We start from the raw sequence: 25,057 nt of genomic DNA on the forward strand, positions 1-25,057 counted from the left end.
TCTCTCCTTCCTTTCATTCCCTCTCATTCATTTATTCATCCATCTAGCCATTAATTCATTCTGGTCCCCTCTCTCTTTTTACCAATCCAGTTGGTCAGATCTAAACAGGTCTTTCCCTTCTGCGCCCGACCCCTCCTTTCTTCTGCTCTGGAGGAGGTTGGGAAGAGCGGGATGAGGTGACCGAGGGGGTGGAGGAGGATGGAGGAGGGAATGATTGTCGAGCAATAAGCTCCTTGAAGACAGAGCTCATCTGGCGGCAGACCTCCTGTGAGATGAAAAGAGGGAATACGGGAGGAGAGGAGGGGGACAATGATGAAGGGAAGAAAAAAAGAGAAGAATAGAGGACAGAGATGTTTTTCTTCACTGGACTGGAGTGGACTCCCTCTAGCGTGGTCGCAAACCTCTTATTATGCACGCTTAGTGAGTTCAAAAATGACAACAGTAATTGCAACAGCTGCTGCCGGTAATTACAGAAATAAAATATTAAATATTAGCTTAATGAAAAACATGTCAGACCTTGTCAACCTGAACTGTTCTATCTTCACTGGATGACAGGTCCTGGGCTCTGTGAAAAACAGAGAGAAAGAGATGGGAGAGAGAGAGAGAATTTCAGAATTTCAGTTCCCCCGCTTAAGCTTATTTAGGTCACTACAATTTATGACAATGAGTGCTAAAACAATACAACAATAACAAGTCAAAATACCCTGTGAATAGATTAGATTACAGAGTAGATGGTACATATTACTACCAAAGTTATGGCTACAGCAGTAGATGCTCCTAAGAGAAGGAAGGGGAGGACCATCCTCCTCAGTGAATTTCATACAAATACAACATTTAAACAGTTATCCTTTTTAGATAAAACTATACTAAATATAATCACATATATAGTCACCAAATAATTGATTAAAACACACTATTTTGCAATGAAGGTCTACAGTAGCCTCAACAGCACTCTGTAGGGTAGCACCATGGTGTAGCCGGTGGACAGCTATTTCCGTCCTCCTCTGGGTACATTGACTTCAATACAAAACCTAGGAGGCATGGTTCTCACCCCCTTCAATAGACTTACACAGTAATTATGATGACAACTTCCGGGGGACATCCTCTAACCGATCAGAGCTCTTGCACATTAATTTAAATGTTGTCCACCCAATCAAAGGATCAGAGAATGAATCTAGTACAGAAAGCATAAGCTACAGCTAGCTAGCACTGCAGTGCATAAAATGTGGTGAGTAGTAGACTCAAAGAGAGAGAAAGACAATAGTTGAACAGTTAACAAATTAATTTCTTCCTAAATGAAGGAAAAGCGAGATTTCATGATTTTTTCCCAGTTTCAGTTTCACTTACTTTGCAAATGCAGCTAGGTAGTTTAGCCTACTCAAACACCCTGCTCAAACAGAGGCTGCTATGAAAGCTAGCTGGCTATGACTATCCAACGCAACACTGTATCTCTTCAAAGTCAAGGTTTTCCTAATTTATTGCCTCTGGGGCCCGCCGTTGTAAGTGCTAAACTGCTTACTGACTGTACACTGTAACGTTACTGCATGATTGTAGCGAGTTTACTAACGAGTTAGTTCTATTATCTATGTTGACTATGATGTTACTTTAGCTAACATGGTGACAATGATGTAGGCTGTGTGTAGCGGTTATGATATAGTTTGGCTTGGAAAGGTTTATTCGCCTGGTCACATACAGCTGATGTGTTGTGCATTGAAGTCCACAAGCGAAGGGAAAAGGTGAGAGGTGGAGATCACATAGATGCGAGAAGGAATACAATCTGGCTGCTATGAAAGTGAACTGGGTATTCATTCCGCTGATTCTGTTGAAAAACTTTTCTTAAACGGAAGCAAACGGGACAAAATTGGGATAAACATATCTGAATTTGTCCAATAGAAACTCTCGTTTATAACGGTTGGATTAATGATTACACCCTATATCATCTAGACGCAGGCAAGAGTGTGCAAGGCGGTATTGAATGTGTCACTGTCTGTCACCTCAAATTTCCCTCGACCTGTGTGCGACTACGTTGTAAACTTCATTCATAGGCTAGGTTGTAGCAACCTCATGATGGGTATAGGGAAAATTTGAGTATCATATAGTAGCCTAAACGTATCACTGTTACATTGAACTGGGTGAATGGAATTTGAATGACAGTCATCCAATATGCTGTAATAGAAAAAAGGCCATGCTCATGAAAAAAATGATTCCTCCCTCATCTTAAACGGCACTGACCGCCACTGGGCTACAATGTGGTTTAAAGTCTCAGTGGTACAGGTACCACAGTAATAGGTGAAATATCTTTGATGGTACTTGTGGTGTTATTTGCATATTGCATCCTGATTGGCCATATACTGTGGGAATGTAGGGGTTCACGAGGAAAGCATATCTCTCTCTCATGTGGCTCGTAATGTGAAGCAACGTGAAGTTAGCAATAAATGTGCCTTCATAAAGATGCACCGTTAGTAGTTATTTTACTCACATACAGACACGTTTGATTACACGACATGGTGTTAGAAGTGGACTAGAACGAGTTACTAACAGAGTTTAGCTTACAGTACCTGGTTGAAAACTTTTGGGAAGAGAATCGAGGAGGCTAATCAGCATGGAAGACATTGCTGGAGAATCTTCACAAATCTATCGAGGAGAACCAGGTAAACACTCTCATGTACTGTATGAGAGAGGACGTTTTGAAGGGTCTAAACCTAAACGAACTCGAGCAAAAACAGTATGGACAAATAAGAGACAGATTTCATGCATTCTTTATTGTGAAAAAGAATGTGATCTATGAGCGAGATCGCTTTAACATGTGGAGACCGGGGGAAAATTAAACAGTGGATTATTTTGTCACAGATATGCCCTAGCAGAATATTGCAACTATGGACTTTTGTATGATGAACTAATTAAAGACAGGCTAGTCATTGGGTTAGCAGACGTGCATCTGTCAGAACGTATGCAGCTAGATAAAGATCTCACACTAGAGATAGTCATTGAGATGGCAAGACTGAAGAAGTGAAACAGCATCAAAGTTGCCTGCGAGGTGACACAGTAACAACAAAAGAGGCATGCTCAGTGGATAGAGTTATGCAGAAAGGCAGCCAGTGGACACAGAAATTCCAGCGTGAGAAAGCTAGCCATGAAAATGCTAATGACAAAAAGCAGTCAGTGTCAAAACTGTGGCAAAATCCCTGCACATCCAAGATCACAGTGTGCAGCTAATGAAATAGTGTGTCACTCCTGTGGGGACGAAATGGCATTACCAACGTGTGTGTATGTCATCAAAAGCCCTAAACGAGATTCAAGAAGAAGATGATAGCATTTTCCTAGGAACAATAAAATCAGGAGGTGACCTATGGACGATTGACATTCAAGTGATGAACAGAAATGTGAAATTCAAAATAGACACTTGTGCCGGTGAGACTGTTATCCCATACAATGTGTTCAATCACATTTTCAACGGGAACCAGCAAGCCAGCTCTGCAAAAACCAACAAAACCTCTGCTAGGACCAGGAAGAGCGCCGCTGGATGTGATCAGCGTCACACGTCTGGTTCTAGGAAAGGGAGAAAAGGAGACACTGGAGGAGGTGTATGTCCTCAGAGATCTACACAGCTTTACTAGGCAGACCAGCGATCACAAAGCTTGAGCTAGTTGCTCGACTCCACAACATTGATTTACACACTGAAAAAAAGCTATCCAAAGCTGTGCAGCGGTCTTGGCACAGTACAATAACCAAATAACATCAAGCTGAAACCCGTCTGACAAAATTCAAGAATGAGCTAGAGCGCAGGAAAGGTTTTCACCAGAGCGGAGGAGCACACGGACTGGTGCGCCGGCACGGTGGTTGTCCCAAAGAAGAAGAGGGACATGCGGATATGTGTTGATTTCACCAGTCTCAATGAGTCAGTGTGTAGAGAAAAATACATACTTCCAACTGTCGAGCAGAACTTTGGCTCACTAGCCGGGGCGAAGATCTTCCACAAGCTCGAACCGAACATGGGCTTCTGGCAGATCCCGCTAGCCGAGGAGTCAGTTCAGCTAACAACCGTCATCACACCTTTCGTATGTTACTACTTCAACAGTCTGCCTTTTGGCATCGCTTCAGCACCTGAACACTTCCAGAACAGAATGGTGACTGAGGTCACTGAAGGCCAGGAAGGTGTGGTCTGTCACATGGATGATCTGTTGGTCTGGGGCCAAACTCAGGAAGCGCATGATGCAAGACTTCATGCTGCATTGCAGAAGATGGAAAAAGCCGGCTTAACTCTGAACATGGACAAATGTGACCAGTCAAGTTCCTGGGCCACATTATCTCGGACCAAGGAGTACAGCCCGACCCAACAAAGACAGAGGCTGTCATGAAGTGCGGAGCCATCCAACATCAGCAAGCGACAGAGTTTTCTAGGATTTGTGAACCAACTGTTAAAGTTCATCCCTCTGCTAGCAAAAAAGGACAAACCTTTCAGAGACCTACTCTCAAAGAAAACCATTCAAAGAGCTGAAGGAGGAGCTGACATCCACACCCGTGCTAGCCCTGTACGACCCAAACAAAGAGATCAAAGTGTCAGTCGATGCGTCTTCCTACGGACTAGGAGGAGTGCTGCTGCAGAAGAAGAGCAAGGAATGGAGACCCGTTGCCTACGCTTCCTGGCCTCTCACAACGACCGAGCAGAGATACGCTCAAATGGAAAAAGAAGCCCTGGGGCTGACATTGGCATGTGAAAGTTTCAGAGACTTTTTCATCGGTAAACACTTTCAGCTGGAAACTGATCACAAACCGCTCCTGAGCTTTCTGGGGAACCAACCCTTGGAGACCCTTCCTCCACCAATCCAACGCTTCAGGATGAGATCTATGAGTTATTCCTACAAGATTGCTCATGTCAGTGGAAAGAGTCTGTGGACTGCAGACACGCTGTCACGTACGCCAGTCAAAGCAAAAGCTACTGCTGCAGAAAAGAAGCACATGGAGAGCACAAATACATATGTGGATGCCATCATGGAACAGCTTCCAGCGAGTGTTTCCTACACGGACAATCTGAGAGAACAAATCTAAGCCGACAGTGTGTGCTTAAACATCATGACAATGTGTCAGGAAGGATGGTCTGAGTTCAGCGGATGCGAAGGACCGCTGAAACTGTACTGGGCAGAACGAGCTTTTCTCACAGTGCACGACGGTCTTGTGTTTAAAGGAACAAGACTTGTCATTCCATCAGCCTTACAAAATGATGTCCTCACTCCGCAGAAACAGACATCACCTCATCCCTATGGATGGACCTGAGGACCTGAGAACAACAACGCTAGGCAGGAGAAGATTCAAGTGTCTTCACCACTCCGACACTCTGCATTGTACCTTTTACACCCAGAGCAAGGTCTGGGCGAGCAATAGGTAAACCTTAAGGACTGGATTTATAAGCCAGAGCATCAAGAACAAAAGACTGAGCTCAAAGTTAAAACAAATAAATCAGATAAAACAACAGCTGTCAAGTTGTTACAGTTCTAACTTACCTGTGGGGTAGATTTGTGTTTAAAGAAATTAGACATTTTGGGTTAAAGTTTACAGAAAAGATTTGATGTTCATGACTATGTAGAAACGTTCTAGAATAACTAGGCAGTAACAGACCTACTGACATAAGAGCAATGAGAGCAATAAGAGCAAATAATCTCTTGAGGTCTATTGAGACAAAGGAAGTCTAATCTTTGTTCTCTGAAAAGGGAAGATGTGGTGTTCTGAATATTGCATCCTGATTGGGCATATGCTAATGAGGGCCTGTGGGAATGTAGCGGTTCGTGAGGAAAGCATCTTTCTCTCTCATGTGGCTTGTAATGTGAAGCAACTTGATGTTAGCAATAAATGTGCCTTCATGAAGATACACCGTTAGTAGCTATTTTACTCACATACAGACAAGTTTGATTACACGACAGTACTTACTCTTTGCGTATGTAGCGGGGGGAGCGGGGCCTGCCATGTAGAGCCATGGGGATCTGTATGGTGAACTTTTCTCCAAGGGACACACTCCCACCTGCTGTGGATTGTCTGGAACTGCAGCTGCTATTGGATCGAGATCGCTCTCCCTTTGACTCTGACTCTGGACCACAAAGAGTTATTAATTTTTTTTGACTGGGACAATGCACATCAATCAAGATTTCGGTTAATGTTTCTCATAAAGCATAGACGGAAAAACAATATCCCTGTGTCAAATGACTGATTCTCAAACACACATGAAGTTAGCAGCCGGGCCCTTCTCACCTTTACTGAGGATTTCTGAATCCCCTTCTCCCTCCTCACTGCAAAATAAACACAGACAATCAACATCAAGTGTATGTGCCTGAGTATGTGCTTGCGTGTATGTTTGTCTAGGTCGCTGTCCATTTATCTATGTGTTTTCTGTCACCAATCGTCTTGCTCCAGCGTCATGCATTTCTCATACACCGGTCCCTCTAGCTCGGTCGGGCTGGGGAAGATGCTCTCGTGCTGCAAAATGATGCCCTTCACCAGAGAGTTGATCTGAGGCTGCAGAGTAACAACATCCTCATCCTGCAACCCTCGCACCAGACTGGGGCCGAAGCACACGGCTAAGTTATAGGGCTGCATCATGTTCTCATCGCTGTACTGGGATACACTGGGGGAAGAGGGGGGAGATAGAAAGGAGAGCAAAGGGAAAGAGGGAGGGAGGTAGAGCGAGAGTGTGGGAGAGGGAAAAGAGAGAAAGAGACAGATAGAGAGAGAGGGGGAGTGAGGGGAGGGAGAGAGAGTGAGAGAAAGAGAGGTAGGGAGGGAAAGAGAGAAGAAGAGGGGGAAAGAGGGAAGGAGAGAGAAAGAGAGAAAGAGAGAAGAGGGCAAGAAGAATAAGAATAACATAATAAGACAGCTGAAATTTCACAGTTCAGGCTCTTAGTGCTGAACCAAATGGCTCGCTGACCCTTTGAAGAACTCTTTTTGGTTCCAGGTAGAATCCTTTTGGGGTCCATGAAAAATCCTTTCCACAGAGGGTTCTACCTGGAACCAAAAATAATTCTACCTGGAACCAAAAAGGGTTATCCTATGGGGACAGCCGAAGAACCCTTTTGGAACCCTTTTTTTGTAAGTGTAGTGCACAACTTTTGACCAGAGCCTATATAGGGAATAGGGTGCCATTTGGGACGCAACCTAAGTGTGTTTTAGAAAAGCGCCTATCTCATCAAATGGCTGCTTCTCTCTTCTTTGAACAGAGGGTTTTCTTTGCAATACTGACATTTGCAAGGGCTTTGTGGTAAGTGTATGGTTAGTTCCTCTTGACAATGACAGTAAAGAAATCCCAAATAAGTGTTTGTTTGTGGACAATGTTTTAGAAATAGAACAAAGATACTTACTGATGGAGGAATGCAAAGAGGTATCTCATGACGATGATGACAGGTGGCGGATAGGAGGAGATGACCGATTTGAGTTTAGCTGCTCTCTCTGTCTCGTTGTCAATCTCTGGAAGGGTTGGGTGCAACAAGGAGAAAGGTTAAGGAAAAGCATATGAAAAGCTACCCAATGCACACGCACACACTCAAACAACCCCCACTCCCCACCCTCACACATACATACATACACCCAACCCCCCACGCACACACTTACCTGCGTACTCCAGGAGCTGAGTGGTGCTGTCCTGAGGGAAGAGAGGGTTCTCCAGGGTTCTGAAGTAGAGCTTCAGTATTCCTGCAACTAAGTCCATGTCACACCTGCTGTCTGCCAGGGGGTCCTCTCCTACAGGGAACACCAAGGGCACATTGCCCAACATTATTAATGATCAATACTACAGCACTGGACTACGGCTTCCATAGACACCAGACCTAGGTTAAAATAATATTAACTTTCTATCTAAATACTCTGACTGTTCAATTGAGCCTGCCTGAGCTTGCAGTTTTGGGACTGTACCATTGGTTACATTTACCACAATGCCAGCTTAATCCAGTAAAGACAAATGATCTGAAACAGATACTTTGAACCCAGGTCTGTACTAGATGCAGCTAGAGCAGCAGGCAAGGAGCAGGTTGATGTTTATTGGGATGAATATTGTCCTGGAGGCAGCACTGAGCGGTTTCTCCCAGATGGGCTAGCCGCAAAGTCAAAATTGGCTATATCATATAAAAACAAACAATTAATGTTAGGGTTAGACAAGGTTAGCAGTGTGGTTAAGATTAGGGTTAGGTTTAAAATCCTAGTGACCACCCTGCAGAGCTGCCTCCCGGACAAGATTCATTCCAATAAATGCCAACGTGCAGACAGGGACAGCAGACAGGCCTACCTCTCTCAAACGCATCTCTCAGACTGTTGACCTCGGCCTGAGACCCTGGTACTCTGAAGATACCCTCATGGTGGAGACCTACAGTTTAGGATTGATTGACAGACAGACATGAAGACCTTCATAGATACACGCTACAGTCCATTAGCTGTTTGTAATATACAGTATCAATATGCACCAAACATGCACAATAATGGCTCACCATTGAGGTTGATGAAGCGAATGCAGCTTTCCACAACCACTGGGATCTCTTGGCCCGATGCCTGGGAATATTGGGAGAAGTTTATTGAAATCAGGATACTAAGGAGGAGAATGAGATGTTGACAGACAGCAACAGTAGGCTGGTACCTGTATGAACGAGAGCATGTCTCCAGTGAAGAGTTTGTGGGTGAAATGGATGCTAGGTTGACCCTTCATCCTTACACGAACACACTTCCTGGAGTTTTCTCTACAGGGGGGAGAAGACACACTAGTCAGTTGACTATAAGACAGTGCCCTAAACTGTTATGTTACTCTTATGAGGCAGTCATAAAGGTCTTACAGAGGAATGTAACTCTACCTGGCTTGATGACCATTGGTTGATTCAGCTAGGAAGGGAAGAAAAAGCAACAATTAGGATAGCTGTAACAGCTGTATAGGAAATGAAGAGCCAAAATGACACTTGGGCAATTAAGGAACAACAATGAGTGTACTGTATATGAGGCTATACTACAAAGTCATGCCGAACTGTTGTGTGTGTATTCGAGAGCTTGGAACTATAAGGTTCTATCTGAAAAAATAGGATTCTGCCTTTAATGTTCCGAACCCTCATTGGGTTTAAATGGTGTCCGCTATTTTTGTTCTTGTATTCTTTTGAACTTTACAACATAAATTGGGGCATTTAGAGTACTGTAGAAGTAGAGACCATTGAACAGAACAAGGCTATGTCAATAACTACATTTGGACAAAAATGCAGATAGAAAGTTATTGTCCCAAGCTTGTAGAAGTGGTTAGTGCTGTACCTTTCTCTACAGCCACTTTAAGCAGATCATGTTTAGCCTGTAGTTTGGATACCAGAGAGCTTTTACAGAGATACTCCTTCACTTTCTGAGAGAAGAATCAAACACAATTCAAAAAAGTCATCATCATCGTCATTGTCATCATCATCATCACCTCCACCGTCATTTCCTTGTATTTCATTTTCATTATTACCGTAACCCCCACTATTATAGTGCACTCCTTTTGGCCTGACCCTTATGTGTAAGTCAGTTTAATAATGACTCACAGTACAGTAGAGGATCTCAGTCTCCTGCAGGTTGGCTCTGCGTCTGGCCAGATTAGGTCTGCCACTGCTGCTGGCCAGGCTTTCATTGCTTCCCCCCTGACCTTGGCTCTGAGACGGGGACTGAAGATGGACCTGGGAGCCCTGGGTCTGGCTGCTGGAGGGTGGAGGATCTAGGTCATCATCACTGATACCTTCCAGCAGGGTAACGCGGGCTGCCCGTAGAGTCTTATCTGCCTAGGAGGGAGAAAGTGTGTAGTGAATATATTGGAATCCATCTTATCCACTACAAGGTCGATTTTAAGCTTTTGAGGGAGTCATGGCCCGGTTACTGTAAAGCATTTTGTGTTGATAACAACAGTTGATAAAGGCTTTATACATTTGATTGATTGGGTGGACTGGACTTTACCTCCTCCGTTTCCTGGGTGAACCCGGTGAGTTTAGATTGTAGCTGTTGGAACCTGGTCTCCATCTCACCCTTAATCTCCTGCTCTGCACTCACCTCAAACACCTGAGAGGAACAGGGACAGGGAATAATCAGGGGATATCAGACAGGTGGGAGCAAAGACATGTGACGTTGAGATACACAACCCACACACCCTACCTGGTCTCCGTCGTGTGGCTGGTAGTGGAAGCGGAGTGGCAGACAGAAGGTGTTGGTGTGTGTCTGTAGCAGGTTGTCTCTGTCCTGACTCTGGTCCAGTCCAGACACAGCACTTTGGAGCTGCTGCAGCCCTACACTCAGGTTCTGCTGACCCCAGGACCGGCTGGACAGGTAGGCCGACAGCACACGGGACAGAGACAGGTGGTAGCCCACATCTGAACACTGAGAGAGACACAGAGAGATGACACTGGGATAAGATGATGTGTTTATGTTGTAGGCAGGGTTGGGGTCAAATCCATTTCAATAGTCAATTCAGGAAGCAAACTGAAAAATGCGAATTGGAATACGTCATGCAGGTCGTTTGAATGGACTTCAAGATTATTTCAAGAAATCCATGAAAATGCGGTCAAATAAGGTACACTACCGGTCAAAATTCTGAGAACACCTACGCATTCAAGGGTTTTTCTTTCTTTATACTATTTTCTACATTGTAGAATAATAGTGACGACATAAAAACTATGAAATGACACATATGGAATCATGTAGAAACCAAAAAAGCGTTAAACAAATCAAAATATATTTTATATTTAACATTCTTCAAACAGCCACCCTTTGCCTTGATGACAGCTTTGCACACTCTTGGCATTCTCTCGTCCAGCTTAACCTGGAATGCAGACTTGAAGGAGTTCCCACATATGCTGAGCACTTGAGCACTTCGTGGTCCGACTCATCCCACACCATCTCAATTTGGTTGAGGTCGGGGGATTGTGGAGGCCAGGTCATCTGATGCAGCACTCCATCACTCTCCTTCTTAGTAAAATAGCCCTTACACAGCCTGGAGGTGTGTTGAGTCATTGTCCTGTTGAAAAACAAATGACAGCCCCACTAAGCCCAAACCAGATGGGATGGCGTATCGCTGCAGAAGGCTGTGGTAGCCATGCTGGTTAAGTGTGACCTTGAATTCTAAATCAATCACTGACAGGGTCACCAGCAAAGCACCCACACACCATCACACCTCCTCCTCCATGCTTCACGGTGGGAAATACACATGCGGAGATCATCCGTTCACCCACACCATGTCTCACAAAGACACGGCGGTTGTAACCAAAAATCTCCACCAGTCTAATGTCCATTGCTCGAGTTTCTTGGACCAAGCAAGTCTCTTCTTCTTATTGGTGTCCTTTAGTAGTGGTTTCTTTGCATCAATTCGACCATGAAGGCCTGATTCACAGTCTCCTCTGAACAGTTGATGTTGAGATGTGTCTGTTACTTGGACTCTGTGAAGGATTTATTTGGGCAGTAATTTTGGAGGCTGGTAACACTAATGAACTTATCCTGCAGCAGAGGTAACTCTGGGTCTTCCATTCCTGTGGCGGTCCTCATGAGAGCCAGTTTCATCATAGCCCTTGATGGTTTCTGCGACTGCACCTGAAGAATCTTTCAAAGTTCTTGAAATGTTCTGTATTGACTGACCACTGACCAAGTGATGATGGACTGTCATTTCTATTTGCTTATTTGAGCTGTTCTTACCATAATATGGACGTGGTCTTTTATGAAATAGGGCTATCTTCTGGATACCCCCCTACCTTGTCACAACACAACTGATTGGCTCAAACGCATTAAGAAGGAAAGAAATTCCACAAATTAACTTTTAATTGAAATGCATTCCAGGTGACTGCCTCATGAAGCTGGTTGAGAGAATGCCAAGAGTGTGCAAAGCTGTCATCAAGGAAAAGGTGGACTATTTGAAGAATCTCAAATATAAAATATATTTTGTTTTACACTTTTTTGGTTACTACATGATTCCATATGTGTTATTTCATAGTTTTGTTGTCTTCACTATTATTCTACAATGTATAAAATATTAAAAAGAAAGAAAAACCCTTGAATGAGTAGGTGTTCTAAAACTTTGACCGGTAGCGTAAATCTAAAATTATATTTGTGTTTGTGGACAAATTTACTTCTGCCAGACATCTTTTTTGACATTTTTGTGCTGAAGAGCATTGCGTTACATTTTTGCCCATGAAAGGCTATTCAAAAAGCACACAAAGGTTCAAAACTACTTGCCGGGTCACTTTCATGGCGTATTTCAGTTTACTTCCTGAATTAAATTAAATTAAATGGACTTGACCCCAACCCTGTAGATAACATGTTGGATGCACATTGTATTGTAAAGTATTGTAGTAAACCTTGGCTTGTGTGAGCCAGAACGGCTCATAGAAGCAGGAGCCTATCTCTTGTTTCTGTAGTGTGATGTACAAGTACACCCCTTGTACAGGACGCTAGTCTATCGCAGGGCCTTACCCTTAATCTATCTCCTTAATGCTTAGTGCCAGGCAGAGACGCCTCGGATCCCATTTTTACAATCTTTGATATGACTCGGCCGTGGATCAAACTTCCATCTTTCCAATCTCAGGGCAGATACTCTTACCACAAGGCCGCTGAGTTTGCATCATTGCATTGCAGTCATTGTGTATTATGGCTGGTACTTTTCAGTACAATCCAGTGTCTTCCCTATTGGCGCCAGACAGCAGCTGTGAAGCACCACTCACATCTATGAGTGAGGAGATGTCCTGGAGATAGTACTTGTTCATGGAAGCGTTGGCTGCAGCCAGGTTGAGGAGGTAGTCGTTTCGAGCCTTGGTGCACTTCAGCTGAATCTCCTGCACTTTAGACTGTCTCTGGAAACACACATCGGAATGAGCCATTACATGCACACACGCGCACGCACGCACGCACGCACGCGCACACACACACACACACACATTTTGAAAAAAGGGATGTGAGCTGTTCTTTACTTTCTCTATCTTCTTAGAAGCGCCTTGTTTCTGTTTCTCTGCTTCCTTCAGCTTTCCCTCTGCAGACACATAATCTGAATGGTACTGGTAGTAGGTCCTCCATGCCTGCAAGCCAGGAGAAACACACAAACATTGAAGCAGACACGCACACACACACACACAGAGAACATTCATCAACACGTCATATCATGCAAATACCAAGACGACTACTTTACATCTCACCGTCTCCTATTTTAGAAAATATGCCATACTTTGTTTCATAACTGGTGTCTGTTTCCCACACATGTTGGACTTACTGTCTGTAGCTCTGTGGTGACTTTCAGTAGACCATCCTGTAACTGGGTACAGACATCTTTACTCTGGAAATAAAGAGATCAACCAATACATGTGTTAGATGACTAGAGAATGAAACAGAGGCCAGGGCAAAGATAGAGACAGATTAGAGATGGAGAGAGAGAGAGATTAGAGATGGAGATAAAGACAGATTAGAGATGGAGATAGAGACAGATTAGAGATGGAGATAAAGACAGATTAGAGATGGAGATAGAGACAGATTAGAGATGGAGAGAGAGAGAGATTAGAGATGGAGATAAAGACAGATTAGAGATGGAGATAAAGACAGATTAGAGATGGAGATAAAGACAGATTAGACATAGGAATATGACTCCCCAGGACTCCCTGGAAAATAGTGCAAATGTTACTGAGCGGACTATCCTGGCTGAATGAATCAAATGAAGATGGAGCAGTACCCTCTTGGCCAGGCGCTGTGTGATGTCCAGACAGTGAGTAAGGGGCTCGGTTAGGGTGGTCCTACATATTTCACTCAGACCACTGTGGTCTCTGCTCTCCTGTCTGGTCTGAGCCAAGAGCACCAGCCAACACTGGGCCACAGACTGGCCACTACAGGGCTCCTTCCTGAAAGATAGAGGCACAGGGAACGGGCCATGGTTTAAACATAGACATGGTTTAACCATAGAGTTACAAGAATGGAAAATTAAAAAACACTGGTTTTTAGTTCTGGAATAGGCTTAATCTGTGTCTGGGAAACATGTCATTTGTAGAGTGGATTCAGAGACACAAAGACCATCTCAACTCTAGCCTGATCCCAGATCTGTTTGTGACGTCTTGCCAACTCAATGACCATAGGACTAACAGACATAGCACAAACAGAGCTTGGAGCAATTTACCTTTTGATTTTGGAGGTGAACCTCTCGGACAATTTGTCAAGCGAGCGTGCATACTCCCCTTCTATCTCACTGCGTCTACGCAGGTAGTCTGTCAGGTCCTGAAGCTGCTGAGATTTCTGCTCCAATTGCAGGTCCAACACCTTCAACTGGTCCAACAACTGACAACGCACCTCTTGGGGTGGGAGCAGGAGAGTGGGAGGGAGGTGAGAGAGAGAGAGAGAGAGAGAGAGAGAGAGAGAGAGAGAGAGAGAGAGAGAGAGAGAGAGAGAGAGAGAGAGAGAGAGAGAGAGAGAGAGAGAGAGAGAGAGAGAGAGAGAGAGAGAGAGAGAGAGAGAGAGAGAGAGAGAGAGAGAGAGAGAGAGGGGAAGAAGAGGAGGGAAGGGGGGGGGGGGGAGAAAGAGAGCGTGAGAGCGGTAGAGAGAAAGAAAGAGGGAAGTTGAGAGTGATATACAGAGGGATGCCTCCATTTTGTTTACTGACTTTGAATAGTGAATGAGTTCTACACTTCCATGTCCTGTACATGTAGACCTTCAACCAAACGCTGAAGGTGACGGTTGTGTTGTACCATTGAGTCCAATGTGTTTACAGTCAATAAGCATTTAATATGGACTCAGTCTGTGACTAGACAGATATGCATGGAACTAGAACTATGTTGTACCAACCGGAGGGCGGTGAGAAGAGAAACATTAAAGATGAGCAGTACAGTAGAGTAATGTTAGAGAGTAAAAACAGTAACAAGGATTTCCCTTACCTTTGATTTGTGTGTCATAGTCTAGAACACCCACTTTTCTCAGCTTCACATTTGACGTCATTGTTGCTCTGACAGGGTGAAACCCTGTTGCAAAGAGATGTCAATAATTCCACAAGGTTTTCTGTGATAGTTCAACCTGAAACGTTACAACCAACCTGCTACCTAGTTCCTGGCAAAACCCCTCACTGTACCCATGGTTCTTAGAGAGTATATGTATGTGTGCAGCTAATGACCCCACTTCCGGGACAAAGTCCACTTGATTATTGACCTAACTCTTGAAAACCTTTCTGTCTATACTTGTAGTGTACACTACCCTGCTGCGTCTTGATACAATCTGTCCCAAACACTTTGGAACAACGCTCTGTGACACTCTGTGTTTACAATGCAGACTGACAGACTCCACAGTATCCACGTATTAGAGATAGACTGACTGAGATAGACTGACTGAAATAGAGTGACTGTAAACAGTATTCTCTTACTGCAACACATCTCCTAGTTCAAGCCAGCCTGCCTCTGAAGCGATAGATGCGTAGAAAGCCAGTTGGCATGTAACGCACCGCTCTGCTCGCGCTGCTGCATAACTGTAGTATGCTTTGCAAAAATAGCAGCAGAAACATTTCAGCTGCTCTATACATAGTACTTTGCCACTGCCACATGGTACACAGCACTGTCACTGAGGGGATGTTTGTTTTACAAGCTACAGGTGGTTTCACTAATAGATTTAGTAACTGTAACCAATGTTCCCTCTAATTATTTTCGGCACTGAGCAAATTTCAGGTCTGCTGAGCGCAAACTGTGTGAAAATTCTATGCGTGAGTTTACTGTGAACACTGATGTACCCACTTTAAGTTACAGTTTTAACAGTGGCCTTGTAGGCTATTTGATCATAATGTAGGCCTACCAAAGTGGCCAACCATCAAAAACAATGGAGAAAATGCATCCCATAACATTTTAACATGGAAATAGCTGTTATTATTCCCATAACATTATAACAGAGGATCAGACACATCGTGCTACTGTACCCTCTGCCTATTGGCTACTTAGCTTAATCAAGTCTGTCTCAAAATACAAAAAAAGCTCTAACTGACTCGCTTTTCAAAGATGTCTAGAAATTTACACATTTGTGTTCTTGTAGGAAGCAATCACTCCCCTATTGCTGACTACAAGTGATCTATAACTGGGCTAATAACTCACTAACAAGTAAAGGATATTAACAAAATGTGCACACGCGGCTATATTCAGCTCTCACTTTGATCTCAAAACAAGCGCATCTACTCACGACTGATCTAAACACAGTCCAGTTCAATGTACAGTGCATTCGGAAAATGTTCAGACCCCTTGACTTTTTCTACATTTTGTTACGTTACAACCTTATTCTAAAATTGATTAAATCATTTTCTTCCTCTGTACTTTGCTCCGTTCATCTTTGCTTCGATCCTGACTAGTCTCCCAGTCCCTGCTGCTGAAAACATCCACACAGCATGATGCTGCCACGACCATGCTTCACCATTGGGATGGTTGAGGTTTCCTCCAGGCGTGACGCTTGGCATTCAGGCCAAATAGTTCAATCTTGGTTTCATCAAACCAGAGAATCTTGGTCTGAGTGTCTTAATGTGCCTTTTGGTAAACTCCAAGCGGGCTGTAATGTGTCTTTTACTGAGGAGTGGCTTCCGTCTGGCCAATCTACCATAAAGGCCTGATTGGTGGAGTGCTGCAGAGATGGTTTTCCTTCTGGAAGTTTCTCCCATCTACACAGAGGAACTCTAGAGCTCTGTCGGAGTGACAATGGGTTACTGGTCACCTCCCTGTCCAAGGCCCTTCTCCCCCGATTGCTCAGTTTGGCTGGAGGGCCAGGTCTAGGAAGTGTCTTGGTGGTTCCAAACTTCTTCCATTTAAGAATGATGGAGGCCACTGTGTTCTTGGGGACATTCAATGTTGCAGAAATGTTTTGGTACGCTTCCCCAGATCTGTGCCTCGACACAATCCTGTCTTGGACCTCTACGGACAATTCCTTCAACCTCATGGCTTGGTTTTTGCTCTGACATGCACTGTTAACTATGGGACCTTATATAGACAGGTGTGTGCCTTTCCAAATCATGTCAAATCAATTGAATTTACCACAGGTGGACTTCAATCAAGTTGTAGAAACGTTCAAGGATGATTAATGGAAACAGGATGCAGCTGAGCTCAATTTCAAGTCTCATAGCAAAGGGTCTGAATACTTATATAAATAAGGTGTTTCTGTTTTTTATTTTTAATAAGTTTGCTAAAATAAAAATAAAAACAGTTTTTACTTTGTCGTTATGGGGTAGTGTGTGTACCCCATCATTTTAGAATAAGGCTGTAATGTAACAAAAAAGTGGAAAAAGTCAAAGGGTCTGAATACTTTCTGAAGGCACTGTAAATGGCCACACAGGTCTATGGGCTGAGTAGTGTGTGTCAATGTAATAGAATCCTTCTCCGATGTGTTCTGCCTACAACAAAATCTCTTGCATAGTTTGTTTTGTTTCGGTATGTTGCGTTGAAAGTGGCTAATATTGCATCGATTCGATCACAATTGCCACAGTAAAAGGAAACGTTGATAGTGTTAACAGGGAAAACTTGAGAACAGTGGTCACCAACCTTTGCTGAGTCAAGATCACTAAATCAAAATGCAAGCCGAGATCTACTGCTGAGATTTTGTTTTATACATGACTTAAAAAATGTAAGCCTATGCAACATTAACCAATGAAAAACAGTTCTGTAGCAATGAGGTTTGTGAAGTGAGCTATAGGCCCAATATATTATCACCGCATACTGGCTTTGCTTGAATTGCTCTACCAATTGCTGTTCAAGCCATTTTTTCCAATTATTTTTCAAGATTTGAGGTAGACTATATGATCACAACGGTAATAGTGTGATCATATAGTGAGCATACATTTAAATAATTTGCTTTCTATTTTTATTGGGCTAATGGTGCCTGAATCTGATGGTCAGTCTCAGCTGATGGAGAGAGCAGCAGACTGAGGGTTCGCCTCTCATCATCCCTCCGCTCTCTCTTTCCTCCACTGACACTGACCAAAAAGGGACACAGTCTTCCAGCTGATGGAGAAACTCGAGTCACACAGCATTATTTCTGCCTCATGCACACATTCATGTTGTTACTCCTATGAACAGAGAAAGTGAAATATTCCTCAATATTAAAAACGACCCAAGCCTCTAATAATAACAACAACGCAAACATATTGATTCACCTACCTACTCATTCATTACTGCTGCAGTGCTTGTTGTAGTGCTGATTGGAAATAGGAAGAATGTGCATTTTATGGCTTATAAAAGTGTTGAATACAAAAGTGTTGACATTGCTGAGTAAGAACTTAAACATGAACTCACTCATAAAAACATCAGATCTTTGCTGTGTTCGTTGACAGTCGCTCTCTAGTCGTGGTTTTAAACGTTTTGACACCTCACAGCATCAACTTTGCTGTAGCTTTCTTTTATGCCTGCTACATTACTGCAGAAACGGTCATCTGAGCCATCCTTTGGCCAGAGGAAGTCTTTTAGTGCTCTTGATTTGCTTTCTTGGCCCGCCGGGAAGGCAGCTTGTACCTTCAGACACATGACATGGTTCAAAATGGAACTATGTTTATTGTTGTGTTTTTTACAGAAATGTTTGCCGACCGACTAAGAATGCCTTGGAGATCGACTTTCGATCGTGATGACCGGTTGGTGACCACTGCTCAAAAAAGTTGAGTGAAGTTCAATCTCCTGTTTCTCTCTGCGGGCTGATATTTCTGCGCGGCAGTCTCGGGGCTACTGCCGCGCACAGACAGACAAGACACAGCACACACAATCCTTCAATTCTAGTTGACATGATTTGCAGATTATATCCGTTTATAAACTATTAACTACAGTTACTGGTTTATGACTATATAATTTCATGACAGTCAGACCCAGCCCACCCATGTTGCTTTTCTGTTCAATAGCATAGGCCTGGTGTTGTTGGCATAATAGTGATCTGATGATCCAACATCATTTTCCCTTCTTCCTCTTTACGTTGGATCCAGAGTCATTAACTTGTCCAGTGGATGAGAGAAAAGAGAAGTCTTTATGGATTTGTGTTGTTTGTTATTCCTTTTGTTAAGTACTGTTAAAGGCCTGAGAGGGGGATCAATTAACTACACTTCAACCTCCATTTATGAAGTTAGTATTATTGGTAGACTAACAGTGAAATGTTTACTGAGGAGCCCTTCCCAACAATGCAGAGGGAAAAAAAGAGAAATAGAACAATAATAACATGGGGAATGCGGTTACCTTTAGGGGAATGATTGATTGAGAGCTTAACCAGTCAGTACATGATCACTGCCTGGACTTATGGTTATGAACTGCATTTGAATTGCCCTTCATGAAGTTAGTAGTTCAAATTATTGGCATCTGTCCTGCCTCTCTGTTTCTCTGTTGTCTGTCTATCACATAGAGACACCTCTAGTGATCTTTTGAAAGGGGAAGACAGGGGTGGTGTTTCCTGTGTCAGGGGCACACACACACACACACACACACACACACACACACACACACACKCKKKKCACACACACACACACCACACACACACACACACACACACACACACACACACACACACACACTGAGGAGCATATTAGGACTCACTTGACCTCCCTAACCAGTCACTTGACTTCTCTCTCTCCGTCCGTTTCATCACTCTCTCACTCTTCACTGGCAACTAACTTCCTCTTCTCTTTTCAAAAAGCATTCTCTTAACTTACAATTCACTTCTACATGTCACACAGCTGTTTTACAGTCTTCCCAATTTCACTCCCTTTCATTTATTTTAAACAAAACTACTTTTGCCTGTGATTTCTTCAGTCCATCTAGATCGGCATGCCTATAGGTTAATCTATGTATGTGCCTGTAGGTTAGCTATAGGTCTATTGCATCTCCATTTGGAATTTGTAACACATTTCATCTATCTTAATAAAATGCATTTTAGAAAGCAGTTGTTGTACATGCAGCATGTTGTTTTTAGAGCTTTGTCACCCTTTCCTTTCTCCTTCTCTCCATTCCTTCACTATGTGATCATCATTGAATCACCCAACAGGAATTGGAGTTTATTGCCATCATCATCAGGACATAGGCAGGGTACCAATTCTTAACTGACATTCACTGGTCAGTTTTAACTGGAAGACCCTTTTGTAGTTGCTGTATCTGATCAAATTTGATTTGATCTAAGGCTCACGCTTCGAACACACCGACAGCCTCATTGGGCAAAATGTTACACGGCATCATCTGGATATGTATGCAACAGAAGTTCAACATTCACATTCTGCTACCATTTTTGTCAAGCAGTCTAAAATTTACGCACCACACCGAACACACTGCAACTGCCTCTGCAACGCAATGCTGCAAGGCAAACGCAGCGTTTCATTGGTAATGAATGTCATAGTTACATGTATTGCCATATGTACTAATTAGGTGTTTCCCAAGTTATGGTCCAACCCCAACCACACATAAAGGTCACAGTGGGGTGAGATACAAATTGAGAAATACAGTATTCATAACTGTCAAACAGTAAATAAACCACATTCACAGGAAGTAGAGAAAAAGTAACCTCACCAAATGTGAAATAAATGGCCTAGTTATTCTGTCATGAAAATGTGATTCTTACCTGGCTGAAATTAGTTTTAATACTCTTCTTTTCCACAGTGAGTAACATTTATCTCCAAACGATAACTTCTCTCCTCCTCCTCCTCCTCCTTACGTTACATACATAAACCTGGGTGCTCTCTCTCTCTGTCACAGACACACACACTCTGTTCTGTTGCCCTCTGACACACTCTCTGAGACATCCTGTGACAGCTTGTGAAATAGTTGTGAAGAGTGAAAGCTTCTAATTCAAGCCACACCCTCTCCTCCTCATCATCCCCCTCTTCCCCCCTCCCTCGTCATCCATCCACTTTCCCCTATGAGTTCATGTGTATAGAAGTAACACACATAGGCTGAGTAAGAGTAAGCGCTGTCATCTATAATTACCGTATTAAGTCTTACCACCGATCTCTTACTCTGAGTAACTAATATACTTGATGAGAGCATTGCACTTAATTGTGTAACACGTCCTAAAATGGTGGTGCCAAATCCAACCACCATGTCATGACAAAACACATTCATATCATCTCACTGAACGAGTTCTCCACATATAACATGACATAATGCTGATACTATACATGACTAGAGAGCAGTAGTTAGCTAATATTGTTTACCAGAAACAACGGTGCAGAGTGAAGTGACTGTGTTGTCATGCCTTTGCAAGGTGTGAAGATACCAGATAATGAGTGAAAACAGAACTGTATGCTTGTGGTTAAGAGAAGGGAAGAGTTTTACTGAATGTATAAAAAATATTGCTGTACGAGCAGAGAACTTCTTTCTCACTTCTAACTTCCTGTGTATTTCCTTCCCTCCCTTCCAACTAAGACACATTAAATAGCTGACTGTTAACTGAAAGTGGCTTCTAACTGATCTATATTTTGTTTTGACTGTAGTTTTCGGTATAAATGTTATATGGTATAAATGTTGGTTTAAATGTTGACGCATTGCTAAGTTTATTTCTTCCCCTTTCTCAAGAAGTCCAGCCATCTTTAGAGTTTAATTCTAAAACTGTAAGCTATGCAACATTAAACCAATTTTTCCTTTTGTGCACAATTCCATTAATGAAACTTCTCAAAATGCTTTTTATTTCATGAAAGAGAGTAGAGAGTCTTTTTCCAGTTTTCTGAGAAAATGTACAGTACCAGTCAAAGGTTTGGACACACCTACTCATTCCATAGTTTTTATTTTTCTTTCTAAACAAATCAAAATGTATTTTATATTGGCCAGGGTTTCTCTCAACTAGCTTCATGAGGTAGTCACCTGGAATGCATTTCAATGAACAGGTGTGCCTTAATAAAAGTTAATTTGTGGAATTTCTTTCCTTCTTAATGCATTTGAGCCAATCAGTTGTGTGTGACATACTAGATACACACATGTGTGTGACGGTGCTATACAGAAGATAACCTTATTTGGTAAAATACCAAGTCCATATTATGGCAAGAACAGCTCAAATAAGCAAAGAGAAATGACAGTCCATCATTACTTTAAGACATGAAGGTCAGTCAATTCGGAAAATTTCAAGAACTTTGAAAGATTCTTCAAGTGCAGTTGCAAAAACCATCAAGTGCTATGATGAAACTGGCTGTCATGAGGACCGCTACAGGAAAGGAAGACCCAGAGTTACCTCTACTGCAGAGGATAAGTTCATTAGAGTTAATAGCCTCAGAACTTGCAGCCCAAATAAATGTTTCACAGAGTTCAAGTAACAGACACATCTCAACATCAACTGTTCAGAGAAGACTGTGTGAATCAGGCCTTCATGGTCAAATTGCTGTAAAGAAACCACTACTAAAGGACACCAATAAGAAGAAGAGACTTTCTTGGGCCAAGAAACACGAGCAATGGACATTAGACCGGTGGAAATCTGTCCTTTCGTCTGATGAGTCCAAATTTGAGATTTTTGGTTCCAACCGCCATGTCTTTGTGAGATGCGGTGTGGGTGAACGGTATTTCCCACCATGAATCATGGAGGAGGAGGTGTGGGGGTGCTTTGCTGGTGACACTGTCAGTGATTTATTTAGAATTCAAGGCACACTTAACCAGCATGGCTACCACAGCATTCTGCAGCGATACGCCATCCCATCTGGTTTGGGCTTAGTGGGACTATCATTTGTTTTTCAACAGGACAATGACCCAACATACCTCCAGGCTGTGTAAGGGCTATTTGACCAAGAAGGAGAGTGATGGAGTGCTGCATCAGATGACCTGGCCTCCACAATCACCCAACCTCAACCCAATTGAGATGGTTTTGGAAGAGTCGGACCACAGAGTGAAGGAAAAGCAGCCAACAAGTGCTCAGCATATGTGGGAACTCATTCAAGACTGTTGGAAAGCATTCCAGGTGAAGCTGGTTGAGAGAATGCCAAGAGTGTCCAAAGCTGTCATCAAGGCAAAGGGTGGCTACTTTGAAGAATCTCAAATATAAAATATATTTCGATTTGTTTAACACTTTTTTGGTTACTTCATGATACCATATGTGCTATTTCATAGTTTTGATGTCTTCACTATTATTCTACTTTGTAGAAAAACCCTTGAATGAGTAGGTGTATCCAAACTTTTGACTGGTACTGTATCTGTTGTTAAAATGTATCTCAGGACATCCTGTTTAAGACATCATGTTGGTGTACTTCAACACCTTGTAGAATGTGAGAGAGATGGTACCACAAGGCAGGCTAAATACAACAGTGTGAGGGTGATAGATGCTTCGGGTATGTGTTACCTTGGTATCAGTTCAGTCTGTGATGTCAATTCTTCTAATGATGATAATGATGTTACCATGGTATCAGTCCAGTCCTGGAGGTCAATTCTTCTGATGATGTTACCATGGTATCTATCAGTCTGTGCTGTCAATTGTAATGAAGACAGGAACAGAGTTACTGGCTCAGGGGCTCATTTATAAGATCGCAACATTACAGAAAATTCAGATAGAAATGTGTACAACAGAAATGACTGTCAGATAGAATAGTGAATTGTAAGCTCTATATATTACATTTCCATCTGCAACATTTAAAACAGCACTAGTGTGAATCAGGGTTTTCGTTAAGGAAATGTGGCCCTGGACAACAGATTTTAATTTAGCCTACTGGCCATTTGAGAAATTTGAGAAATTTGCATATCCCATTAGGGCGTCCACCCGCGGTGCTCAGAATGACAGAAATCACATTTAGATTATGGTAATGCATCTTAACAGAACATGCAACTCCCGTAAGGAAGCAGACAGTTTTCAAACTTTTGCCAAAATGCAATTTGCGGAAAAACACCATTCTAAAAAGTGCACCTGATAACGCGGTTCCATATGCGACGGAGATGAAAATCTCTGTTCGAAATTTAGGAAGAGGGAGTCTAAAGATGTCATAACGAGAATGGGTTGCTAATATGACTAGGACTGTGCATTTGGCTTCTGGAAAACGAAAGAAAGTTGATATGAAAAACAATAGAACAGGAGAGAAGTGGRWRKSRWMTGGYRCCAKWYSMYWYCCACTTCTCTCCTGTTCTATTGTTTTTCATATCAACTTTCTTTCGTTTTCCAGAAGCCAAATGCACAGTCCTAGTCATATTAGCAACCCATTCTCGTTGTTGGAAATAAATTTGCCCAAATTATATAATCACTCCTATCTATCTTCTTAATTATGTCTGTGTGTGTGCAAGTAGAAAAAACATGTTGATTCACCCTAGGTCTGCTTCTAGAGAAATGCCAATGCCATCTTCCGCTCTTTCATCTTGATGAAACAAACGGTCTGCTACGGGTGGCAACAATGTCATACTCTTTTTGAGCAGACAGCATCAATCAGGGTGGCTACACACACAGAGACAGAGGGGTGCTGTTTTGCTCGCTCGGATGCTTTATCAGGTGATAAGCGTTCAGCCTCTTGCGAATTGAAAGAAAATTATGAAGCAGAGTTTTTTTCTTGGTCAAGTCTGGCTTCCCTTGGCATCCACGAACAAAAATTTTGAGACAAGAAGGGGAGGAGTATGTGGCGAAGACATAGGAGTCTCCCGCCAATGCTTTCACATTCATTGTTTAATTGTGTGTATTGTTTACCCTTTCATTTTATTCATATCAATTCTCCATTACATATGTCCCCAGTAGTAAGTGTACCATTAATCACAGTCATTTGGTTACATACAGTACATTTCTGTTAATGCATGTATTAATTACAGTCATTTACTGTTCTCATTCTGAGTGGAAACATTGTTTGCAGAGGTCACAACCTGCTACATATGTGAGAAACAAGTTTTGGTTTATTTCATAACTATCATTTACAATATTTGTCAATTTGTTTCATTGTCTTTTGTTTGGAGTGATCCATGTGATTAATGAGTGTCTGTTTTTTTAACCATTTTAATTCATGACAATGATTTGAGAAACAAAAACATTATTGAAATGAAACTGTTCTATGAAAATGTGCATATGAAAATCATAAATGGTACAAGGATAAATTGTAAGCTTCCCCAAAATTGAAACTCGTGTTGCCTATGCAGTCGATAAAATAATTGCCTCCATGTTTAAATGGTCATATTTTGCCTATAGGCTACTTTGAAGCATGGGAAGA

At 42.6% G+C, this 25,057-nt stretch overlaps 1 protein-coding gene across 4 annotated transcripts; it reads right to left on the minus strand.

The window, feature by feature from the left end:
* LOC111976933 (rho GTPase-activating protein 4) lies at positions 1–23,310 on the minus strand. 4 transcript variants are annotated; one of them, XM_024006106.3, is made up of 22 exons: positions 20,527–20,700; positions 14,865–14,948; positions 14,114–14,285; positions 13,676–13,841; positions 13,223–13,285; positions 12,927–13,031; positions 12,681–12,809; positions 10,129–10,350; positions 9,934–10,035; positions 9,528–9,761; positions 9,265–9,349; positions 8,823–8,850; positions 8,612–8,711; positions 8,466–8,526; positions 8,267–8,344; positions 7,597–7,725; positions 7,347–7,452; positions 6,389–6,616; positions 6,244–6,281; positions 5,926–6,082; positions 517–565; positions 1–265 (listed from the first exon to the last, which is right to left on the minus strand). In XM_024006106.3, exons 2-22 carry the CDS (start codon positions 14,923–14,925, stop codon positions 101–103), a joined length of 2,478 nt encoding a protein of 825 aa, XP_023861874.1. In that variant the 5' UTR covers positions 14,926–14,948; positions 20,527–20,700; the 3' UTR covers positions 1–100. The 4 variants fall into 4 exon arrangements, with proteins under 4 accessions (XP_023861874.1, XP_023861873.1, XP_023861872.1 ...); XM_024006105.3 differs by lacking the exon at positions 20,527–20,700 and adding an exon at positions 23,224–23,310 and having other exon boundaries at positions 12,681–13,031; XM_024006104.3 differs by having other exon boundaries at positions 12,681–13,031.
* Positions 23,311–25,057: the final 1,747 nt, after the last annotated feature.

The sequence above is a fragment of the Salvelinus sp. IW2-2015 genome, linkage group LG17 (genome assembly GCF_002910315.2).
Source record: "Salvelinus sp. IW2-2015 linkage group LG17, ASM291031v2, whole genome shotgun sequence".
Lineage (NCBI taxonomy): Eukaryota > Metazoa > Chordata > Actinopteri > Salmoniformes > Salmonidae > Salvelinus > Salvelinus sp. IW2-2015.

Bases quoted from the DNA above. Each gene is read 5' to 3' on its own strand.
- LOC111976933 (XM_024006105.3), bottom strand. From the start codon at position 14,925: ATGACGTCAAATGTGAAGCTGAGAAAAGTGGGTGTTCTAGACTATGAC. The intron at 13,286-13,675 runs GTACTGCTCCAT...CTTTATTTCCAG, and splicing joins CACAGCGCCTGGCCAAGAGG to AGTAAAGATGTCTGTACCCA. The intron at 266-516 runs GTCTGACATGTT...TTCATCTCACAG, and splicing joins GAACAGTTCAGGTTGACAAG to GAGGTCTGCCGCCAGATGAG.